General features: G+C 55.5%; 1 protein-coding gene and 1 pseudogene across 2 annotated transcripts; both read left to right on the forward strand.

Annotated features, from left to right (window-relative positions):
- Positions 1 to 261: 261 nt before the first annotated feature.
- Positions 262 to 7,943, forward strand: LOC100590961 (V-type proton ATPase subunit e 2). Its single transcript, XM_012504077.2, has 4 exons — positions 262 to 1,542; positions 2,970 to 3,017; positions 6,067 to 6,179; positions 6,586 to 7,943. Exons 1-3 carry the CDS (start codon positions 1,439 to 1,441, stop codon positions 6,158 to 6,160), a joined length of 246 nt encoding a protein of 81 aa, XP_012359531.2. The 5' UTR covers positions 262 to 1,438; the 3' UTR covers positions 6,161 to 6,179; positions 6,586 to 7,943.
- On the forward strand, positions 6,594 to 7,943 carry LOC115830463 (annotated as a pseudogene). Its single transcript, XR_004033022.1, has one exon. The product of XR_004033022.1 is annotated as an uncharacterized LOC115830463 (transcript).
- Positions 7,944 to 10,367: the final 2,424 nt, after the last annotated feature.

Consider the following 10,367-nt stretch of genomic DNA (forward strand, 5'->3'; position numbering starts at 1 on the left):
GAACTGTGCTGGCCAACATTATGATTTTACCAGAATATATCACTCCTCAACTACTTTAGAAACCCCTCGAAGGCTAGGATGGTATTTTATACCTAACAGTTTGGTGTCACCCCATGCCCACCTCCAACTTGCATGAATGTTGAAAGGATGGATAGGGAAGTTTCAACTAGGGAACGGAGAAGGGCGGATGTGACTGGTTCTTGCTTTCGGAAAACAGCCAGGAGCACACATCGCTGACGGGGTCAGTGCAAGGACAGGCACATTTCCCTTCTGTATCACGTGGCGACTGCGCCTCCCTATGTCATGAAGCCAGGGAATCTGTATGGCCGGCTGCTTGGGGTAGCACTTGTTGCTAGAGATACCGCCTGGAGGCCACTGATCTGTAAAAGGGATCTCTACAGAAGATGGGGATTTTTGATCGCCAGAGAAGAAGGGATATGTGAGATCTAAACGCCCAAGGAGGAAAGCAGGCTCCGAGGTCTCTTCCAGCCCTGATGGAAGAAACTACCGAGCCTTATTATGCTAGATGCTTTCCACATGCCTATTCATTTAATCCTCCAGCAACCTTGTAAGAACGGCCATCCCATTTTATATTGAAACAAACTGTAGCTACTGACGGAAGGAGTCAGGGATCTAATCCCAAAGCCTCTGCCGGGTTCGCTGCAGATGGATGTCCGCGAGGACGCCAGCCGCCGGGTCTCTGAACGCTGGCCCGGCCGGTCCAACTTCATTCCGCTTCCAGCCACCGAGTCGCGAAGCCCCCGCCTTCCCCCAAACGTCTCAGCGCCGCTGGCGCCTTTCTGGCTGCGCCGCCTCCGACCCCAGGCCCCCGGTCCGCGCCCGCCGCTCCGCTAGTCCTGGGAGTGAGGAGAACGCGTGCTGAGGACCCGGCCAGAGGGACGGCGGGGACCGCCCTCCCGCTGCGTCTCTGAAAGCGAGGCCTTTCCTCCCGCGTCCAACCCCCGCGGGGCCGTCAGGTTGGGGCGGCCCAGGCTGCGAGTCCGCAGGGCGCTTCGGGCCGAGCCGGCGCGGCGCATGACGGGCAGAGGACGCCCCGAAAGATCGCTGGGGTGGGACCCCAAGCTCCAGGGGTCTTCGGAAATAAGAATGCGGCGCGACGTTGGCTGTGCAGGCGCGGGGCGAACGCGGATCCTATAACCCCATCGCCGAACCCGGGCGGCCGCGCCCCCTCGACCTCGGCGTTTCTCTCTGTCCGCGGCCCTGCTCAGCCAATCAGCGAGTGGGCTCCTAGGCAGGTCCTGAGTGACAGCGCGGCGGGCTGGGTCAGGAGGTGCGCGTGCGCGGCCCGGCCCGGCTGATAGCTTCGGGTGCTCGACTCCTGTTGCGCATGCTCAGCGCGCTGCCCGGCCGGGGACCCGCACATCTGCAGCGCCCGCTGCTCGGCCCTGCATCCCGCTAGGGCATCCTGCGCCCGGCCATGACGGCGCACTCATTCGCCCTCCCGGTCATCATCTTCACCACGTTCTGGGGCCTCATCGGCATCGCCGGGCCCTGGTTCGTGCCGAAGGGACCCAACCGCGGGTAAGGAAGGCGCGCAGGCCCTGCAGACCTCTCCACCTCGATCCCCCGGCCGGGCTCGCCCCTCCGCCCCGGGGCGGCGGCTTCCTGCCCTGCAGCGAGCGTCCGTAGGAGGGACGCCAGGACCCCGGACGCCACCTCAGGTCTCTCTGCACCTGGGTCTCTGACAGCCGGGAACATGCAAGAGGTGGGGCGAGAGGGCATATACAGAAGGTAAAAAGGAGAGTGACATTGGAGATGGCTGTCACCTCTCCTGCAGCCAGTAAAGGGCACAGGTGGGCACTGACGCAGTTTCTCCACTCCTTGCTAGCTGTGTGACCTAGAACCAATATCAAGTCTCAGTTTCTTCATGGGTAAAATGGAGATAATGTCGACTCCTGCCTTAAAAGGCTGCTGTGACGATGACCTGCGGTAACGCATTTAAAACACCTACCAGTGCATGGTACTTTGTAGGTATGGGATAAGTTTAGCTGGCGTTATTTTTCGAAGGTCTTCTAGCAGATTGCTGCGCCATTCACCAGTTTCTGCTTCATATTATCTTCAGTTACAAAGCACCCTTCCCTTGACTGCATGTTCCCAGAGGCTGGAGTTTGTCCAGTTCACCATTGTCTACCCAGTGCCCAGCCAGGACTGGCACAACCAGCTTAGTAATGTTGAAAAAGGGATCGAGTGCTCCTGTCTCCAGCACCAGCTTGCAGTGCTTTAGATCAAAGATCAAGGGCCTGGTTTGGATTAGAGTTAGCTTTGCCCAAAGGCCGTTTGGACATGTGAGTGCTGCCTTTGTTCTTAAAGACACGCAGGGTTTGGGATCCCACAGCTTCACTTTGTAAACCATTTTCATGTCTTGTGTCTCCTGCTAATCTTGGTGAGTTCTTGCTTCAGTTTGACTGAAATTTCTCTTGCTGCACTTGAAGCTTCTGTCTCCGGTCTTCTTTGAGTACACTCAAGGTGGCTAGTCCCTGTTCTCTTTGTAACAACTCACTGGGCCTCAGAACTGGCTCACAGTCTGCCTGCTTCTTGCCCTGTCTTCTAGCCTATTGTTTTCCTTCCCCTTGCTCCATGAATTTTGAATTCCACAGACCACTCCCTGGTGGGTTGCCACAAACGCAGCTCTGTGCAGTGCCTTTCCGCAACACATCTGCATTAAGATGGAGAAATACTGGGTGGTAGAGAAGGGAAATGAAGGGAAGGATTCTTAAGGCAACTTGGATGTGGCCAAGGTTGGCCTCTCTGTGAGGTGGCACTTGCAGTTTTTATTTTCTGGCCTTGCTATTCTTGCCCTGAGTGGAACTCAGCCTCCTGTGTCTAGGAGGCATCAGCAAGGCCAATGGGAAAGAGCTCACACCAGGAGCTCTTCTTGCTCTGGTCCTGGCCAGGCCTTGTGAGGTGCTGGCTGCATCTGTCCTGACCCGTGTCCTCTTCTGCTACAGGGTGATCATCACCATGCTGGTCGCCACCGCCGTCTGCTGTTACCTCTTGTAAGTACTACTCTCCCCAGCTCAAAATCAGCCAGTTCCTTTGTCCTCTCTCCTTTCCTCCTCACCCTAGCCTGCTCTTCCTTCTGTCCTGGTAGTAAATGCCTCTTGAAAGGCTGAACCTATGAAACAACAGGAGTGGAGGTGGTGTGGAATGGGAAAGAGAGCAGTGGGCCAGAAGTCATGAACCCTGGGCTCTGGATCTGGCTCTGCCCCCAGTGTTCTGGCCCCCATGGGCTGTAGTTTTCTCACCTGGGCAAGGAAGGAGGCAGGCCACCTCAGTGCTGTCTGTGCCTGACTGGGTCACCTGGAGTGATTGTTCAAACACAGTTTTCAGGCTGCGCCCTACACCCGTGAAATTACAACTCTTGAGATTTGCACTTGGGAATTCCTATTGTTCATGAATGCCCCCAGGTGACTGGAATGCAGCCATCTTAGAATCACCAGGTGAGAGGCCTGGTGTGGCGGCTCACGCCTGTAATCCCAGCACTTTGGGAGGCTGAGGTGGGCGGATCACGAGGTCAGGAGTTCGAGACCAGTCTGGCCAACATAGTGAAACTCCGTCTCTACTAAAAATACAAAAATTAGCCAGGCCTGGTGGTGCGCGCCTGTAGTCCCAGCTATTCAGGAGGCTGAGGCAGGAGAATCGCTTGAACCCGGGAGATGGAGGTTGCCGTGAGCCGAGATCACACCACTGCACTCCAGCCTGGGCAACAGAGCGAGAATCTGACTCTAAAAAAAGAACCACTAGGTGAGAGTAAGTCATCAAACTTGGGATAGGTACCCTGGGGATATAGAAGAACATTCCAAGGGACTCGAATACCTGGACAGTGTGAGGGAATCAGTTTCCAGATCCTCAGTATCCATTGTTTAGTCTCTTGCTAAAACTGCCATTCACAATAGCCAATCCCTCTTTATTAAAACAATTTTTTAAAAGGAAAAAGAAAAAGACCCTGCCCCCGCATCCATCCCAGTCCTGCTGTTACATTGCTCCATGTTTAGATGATCCTGGCTGCCAACCAAGAGATAAGTTCAAGTTCTAGTTTGCGGGGAGGCCTGTCTCATGGTTAATCAAGCTGCATTAAGGCTGTTGGGTTTCCGGTCTTCCTATGTCTTGTACATTATTTTTATGGGTTAAGTTTGGCATCGTTGGGTGTTCTTAATTCAGAACAATCAAAACAGGACAGGTAAAGTGATGAGATGCTCATTCTTTAAGAGGTAACAGATTCTTTTGAAAGCAACTGGAATATTTTCCAGGGTTGCCAAATTTTTCAAAATACATAGGACAAAACCCGCTTTCAAAAAATTTACTTGATTGATTTCAGATTTGAAGTTATCATAGTTAAATTTGTTTTATCTGATTAGGTCATGGATTCTTTATTCCTATTAACCAATTCTCTTAATTTACCTTATGTTTTATTGATTGATTGATTGAAATGGGGTCTTGTCAAGACCCCTGGTTTTGAGACCAGGCCAGTATGGTCTCAAACTCCTGGGCTCAAATGATCCTTCTGCCTCAGCCTCCCCAAGGAGCTGGGCTGACAGGTGCACACCACTGCACCTGGCTGTTAACTAATTAGTTAATTGACAGGGTCTTACTCTGTTGCCCAGGCTAGAGTACAGTGGTGGGATCATAGCTCACTGCAGCCTCAACCTTCTGGGCTCAAGCCATCCTCCCACCTCAGCCTAGCTTTGACCACAGGCATGTGCCACCACGCCTGGCTGATTTTTAAATTTTCTGTAGGGACAGGGTCTTGCCATGTTGCTAAGGCTGTGCTTGAACTCCTTGGCTTAAGCGATCCTTCCATCTCAGCCTCCTGAGTAGCTAGGATTACAGGCACACGCCACTGCACCCGGAAATGTATAAGCCCTCCTACTGACAAAAACTAAACTTGTTAGAAATAAATGACTCTTAACACATGGTTTAACTTAAACACACTTTTTTTTTTTTTTAATTCTTCCTGGACAGAGCATCTCTGAGGCCCTTTCTCTAATGCTATTTCTAGGTCCTTCAAGGCTTGACAAAAGATCCTCATCTGCCCATGGCAGGGACTCAGAGGGGCTTGGGTTTGGTGGCTGGGAGGGTGGGGGACACGGGGTCTACACAAGATGTGGGGTAATCCCAAATACCAACCGAATCAACATACGGGAAACAGAAAAGACACTGCAAATTGGATGCATACAGGTAGAAAGGTGGGGCCATTCTAAGAAAATGTTATGCCTAGAAATTATATTTACAAAACATAAACTTGGAGAGAATGCTGATGTAAAGGAGATAACAATTTCTGATGGCTTCCTGGGCATTAGGTCCTCCCACCTACTGTGAGGGATTCAAAGAGGGAAAATATCGATCCTTCCTGCGGAAGCAGACAAAGCAGTGTGGATGTGGTCGTGGGGGGCCCTTCCAGGTCAGGCACTGGCAGAGCGTGGGGACCTACTAACTACTGTGGCAAATGAAGTTGGGAGCTTTGTCATGAATGATGGGGCCAGACAGCCACCCAGACACCCAGCGGTGATGACAGGTGGGGCAGGTCCCTGAAGGTTTTCTGGCCTGAAGAACAGAGGTGGCCTGGCAGCAGCCTGAGCAGGAGGCCCCTGACCCGTCAGCTCCTCATGTCTTGGGGTAGTTCCTTCTCTCTCCTAAGAAGAGGTGATTCTAACGTGCTGCCCACCAGGCCCGCCCTATTCGCTCCCTGGTGCATGGAGCCTGGGGAGCCTGGACAGAGATGTCTGAGGGCACAGCTGGGAGTCGCTCCCAAAGCGCCCCTGAGGCTGCTTCCCCTCTTCCCTAACCCCAGGCTCAGCCCCAACTCGGGGATCCTGCAGATCTACCGAACATCAAATGAAACCAAAACCAAACCCAGAAGTGCCATACCAGCCCCATGTGCCTGCTGGAGTGTGGATGGTTCCCTGGGCCCTTCTTCACCCTGGGAACACAGGCCCCGCCATCTGCTGGGTTGGTCGCATCCAAAATAATATGACCGAGGCCTCCCCTGTGGGTGTGGGAGGACCCTCCTGTGCCAGGCTCACCATGCCTTGCTGTCCCTGGCAGCTGGCTCATCGCCATCCTGGCGCAGCTAAACCCCCTGTTCGGGCCCCAGCTGAAGAATGAGACCATCTGGTACGTGCGCTTCCTGTGGGAGTGACCTGCTGCCCCCGACCCAGGTACTGTGTGGACGAGGGGTGGGGCAGGTACCGTGTGGCGAGGGGTGTGGGGGGGGAAGAGGGGAAAGACAAGGCCGTGGTTAGAGTTCTTGTTGGGATTCAGGCATCTATTTATTTCAAGAAAAAAAAAGGCGGGGAGGGGACTGAACATCGACTCCCTTCCTGCCTGGCCCGTGTTGGCCGCCAGGGATGAAATGGGAACCATGCTCCCAGCACCCCCCTCCCCCATCCTCACAGCGCTTCACCCCAAGGCAAGACTCTAACCTGGGCCCTAACCTGGACGGAGGGAGGGAGAGGGTAAGCTGAGGACCATCTGGGCAGGGGTGAGGGGGCTTTCCAGGGAGGGTTGGGGGCAGCGGAGTCTCCACTGCAAGGCCGGGACCCTTCCATGTGATGTGCTTTTCAGGTGCTCTCGGAATGACTGTGGCTCCACTGTCCCTGACAACCCCTTCGTCCGGACCCTCCCTCACACAACTGTGTCTGGTCACCAGCTCCCTCCTGCTGGCCCCCAGAGACCCGGACCCGCAGGGCCTGCCTGGTTCCGGGAAGTCTTCCCAGTCTTCCCAGCCAGCCCGGGCCCTGGGGAGCCCTGGGCACAGCAGCGGCTGAGGGGATGTCCTGCTCCAGTACCTGCACTGCTCTGGAGTTTGCCTCTTTCCCAAGGAGATGCTGCTGGGGAGCTGGTATGGGTGGGGCCTTTCCCTTTACAGACGGGGCAGATGCCAGGACTCAGCCCATCCTGAGGAGGACACGTGTCCTCATGGAGAGGGTGCTCCCTCTGACCCAGGCTGGGGAGTCTGTGCCCAGTCAGCAGCTCTGCCACCATCTTGCTGGGAACTGGGGGGCCTCTATTGGGTTATAGGCAAGGCCTTTTCTCTGGCATGGAATTGTTAATTTTCTGACACATCTAGATGTGAAATTTCTGAAAATGTTGAAGTAGAGAAACATTCACACACAAAAAGCAACATAGTCATGTGGGCTCCTTGGGGGTAGAGGACAGATGGCCTCAGTCCTAGATGTTGGCACCCTTTGCTGTGTCTCCTCAGAATATCCTGTTCCGCCTCCTCCCACTTGGACCTCCCTCAGTAGATGTCTTCCCTCCCCCGGACCCCAGCCTGTCAGTCCGAGCACAGTGCAGGTTTGGCTCTGACTTGGGCCTCGGGCTGCAGTGGGGGTGGATTTCAGAGCCTCTCATGGCAGCATCTAAGTGACCAGAGCAGGGATGAGAGAGGGGAAGGGGCAATGTGAGTGGCACTATGTGACGGGCCAGCCCTGCCCTCTGCCCCTGGGCCCTGGGCTCTGTGCTAGGGATGGTGAAGAATGGGGGCATGCCGGCCTGGCAGGAGTGGGAAGCAACACGCAGGGGTCCCGGGCCTCTCCAGCCTTGCCCTCACGCTTACCCGAGCTCCCGGTGTGGTTCGCACAGAGCTCACCCACCTCGCCTGGCTCCCAGCTGGGGGCCTGTCCTCGCTGGTGCTCCAGGGGAAGAAACGCCAGCCTCGCTTCTGTATGGACTGCTGATATGGCCTGCCGTCCCGTTCAGCGGGCACTGTCTTTGGAGCAGCAGGAGGATAGGATGCCTCTCACATGCCAGTTCCCGGCTGGCCAGCTGCTCAGGACTCAGGCTGGGGCCTCCCATTGACATCCTCCCCCTACACTCCCTCTCTGGGCCTCTGTCGCCCCTCCTATTGGGTGAGGGTGTTGAGTGTGACTTGTGCTGAAAACCTGGTTCATATCTAATAAACAATGGTGATGAAAAGATTACTGTTTGGTGACAAAGCCCTGGCCTCTGCCTGTGTGCAGGTCCCCTGCCCCGCCCACCTGATTCTTGTTTCTCTGGTGGGTGGGTCTGGGAGGGGAGCAGGGAAGGATTCCGGGAGCTGCAGTTATGAACACAGACACCCAGGACTACTTTCCTGAGATCTGGAGGACAATCTGGCCCCCTGCTGACTGCCCAGATTCGGTGGAGAACCAGGCCTGGCACGAAGACCAAGGACTTGTTCAAGTGCAGCTTTGAGCACCACTCGTCTGGGCCCCAGAGGACAGAGTGCAGGACTCCTGGGGCTGTGCAGTGAAGCAGGTCGCCAGCGGCTCCAAGGCCTGCCTCATGAAATAGCCTAGAGCTGGGATCTGCCAGCGCGTCTCCCTGCAGGGCCAGTGGGGAAGTGGGTAGAGGGAGCCCAGCCTGTAGTCAGGGCAGAGCTGAAAGAAGTTCCCTGGAGGGACAGGAGGGTGGGGTGGGACTGGAAGGCGCACAATGGAGGCACCAGAGCACTGAGGGCGGAAAGCCAGCTGAGGAGCTTGGATGGATCCCAAGGGCCACGGGAGCTGTGAAAGGGATTTAAAGCAGGGCCATGACATGGCCAAGTGCATTTCTAGCATTATCTCTACAAGCTGCACGGTGGATGGCAGGCTGGTTTGACATTTGTATTAGCGCCCCTGGTGGAAGTGGTGAGGACAGAGAAGTGAGGGGGGAGCTGCATGGCTGTGGCCCATAGAGACCGAGGCTGCCCGTGGTGGGGAGTGCAGCAGGGGCAGGTCCGAGGGTGGCTGTGGGAGCTGAGATGTTCCTTTGTTTCCCGCTGAGTCGTGTGTGTCCAGGGCACCCCGTGGAAGTGTTGGTAGTGGCTGGATGGGTGGGGTGGACGGTCAGGAGGAAGATGAGGCTGCAGGATGCAGAGTTGGAGCCATTGGCATAAATAACCGGTGATCCCTGAGGGGTGCAGGTTGCTCAGGGGGTTCAGAGTGAGAAAAACCCAGAAGAGAACCCCAAGGAGTGTGAGGTCACGGGGTGGGTGGGTGAAGGTGGCCTGTAGAGGATGCCGGGAGGTTGCAGGCAGCCAGAAGACAACCAGGTGAGTGTCACTCAGGAAGATGAGAGGTTCAACAGGAGAGAGTGGTCGAGGTAACACAGACCCCCATTGTCCTCTACCCTCAAGGAGTCAAGGTCAGCTGGCATCTTTGGTGATGGGCAGTAAAGTCAGACTGCAGTGGGCTGGGAGTGAGTGGGCAGGTAGGGGGTGAGAAACACAGTGACCTCAGGATGGGGACCCCGTGGACCCAGTGAAGCTGGACCTGGAAAAATGAAAGGGAACTAAACAAGGAGGGACCTACTGGGCCCATTTTCCCATGTTGCTGTGGGTCAGCTCTGGGCCTGGGGGAACCACTCCGCCAGTTCCTGCCGCTGCACCTCTGGAGCCACACCCAGCCCACCACAGGCCCACCGTGGGGGCTTCAGGTTCAGGATGCTGAAGATCTGCTTTGGCCCAGGATTGGGGTGGGGGACATGTATCCGAAAGGGCTGCTTCCCCATCTCGGCTTCTGCTCTTTGGGTTCTTGCCTTCCGTGATGTTGGATTAGTGGCATCTTTAGACACTCTCCTGGGATGTGTGTGGCTGTGGCTGAATTCTCACTGCGCCCCCTGGGCAGCATCCTCTGGGCCTGGGAGGTGGAGTCCTGGAGAGCTGCTCCCTGCTCTCTGGGCAGCCTCTGGACTGCTGAGGGCTGGCAGCTCCTTCCCAGGCAGGGTGGCCTTTCTCACATCTTCCATCCTTCCTTCCTGTGCAGCCATTCCAGGAGAGAGGAGAGGGGCCCAGAGCTCATGTCCACTCCACTCCCTGGCACGATCTGGTCTCCCACCGTTTGGTGAGGACCGTGTTCCTCTCAGAGGCTTTCCCTCTACGCCCAAGGCGGGAACCTGAAGGGTAAGTGGGTCTGTCAAAGATAAACTAAGCTGGACTTTAGTTCAAGCTATGAAAACAGATCTTATTCATTAACCACTGACAGGGGAGAAGCTGAGCTCCATTCAGATCTGTGCAGGGGGACTGGACAGTTCAATGGGAGAATGTAGGAGTTGGGAAAGGGCATCCTGGGGCTCAGGAATCATGGGACTGAAAAACTACAAAGGGCTGTCTGTGTTATTGTGGCCAGGCCAGCTGTGTGTGCCAGCTGGCAGTAATGGAAGTTAGGTTCTGTCCTCCCCCAGAGCCTGGGAGACAGGCCCCATCCTTGCTGATGATGCCATTTCAAAGGACTGGCTCTCAGGCTCTTGAGAAAGACACTCCTGGACAGATATGAATGTACACCTCAAAGGGACAAGAGAAGGAGGTACGACTCTAAGTGTTTTTAACATAAGTGCTCTAAGAAAGTGAGGGGGTGGTCGGAGGCCTGTTGTCAGGTGTTGATAGG

This window comes from Nomascus leucogenys, chromosome 13 (assembly GCF_006542625.1).
Source record: "Nomascus leucogenys isolate Asia chromosome 13, Asia_NLE_v1, whole genome shotgun sequence".
Taxonomy (NCBI): Eukaryota; Metazoa; Chordata; class Mammalia; order Primates; family Hylobatidae; genus Nomascus; species Nomascus leucogenys.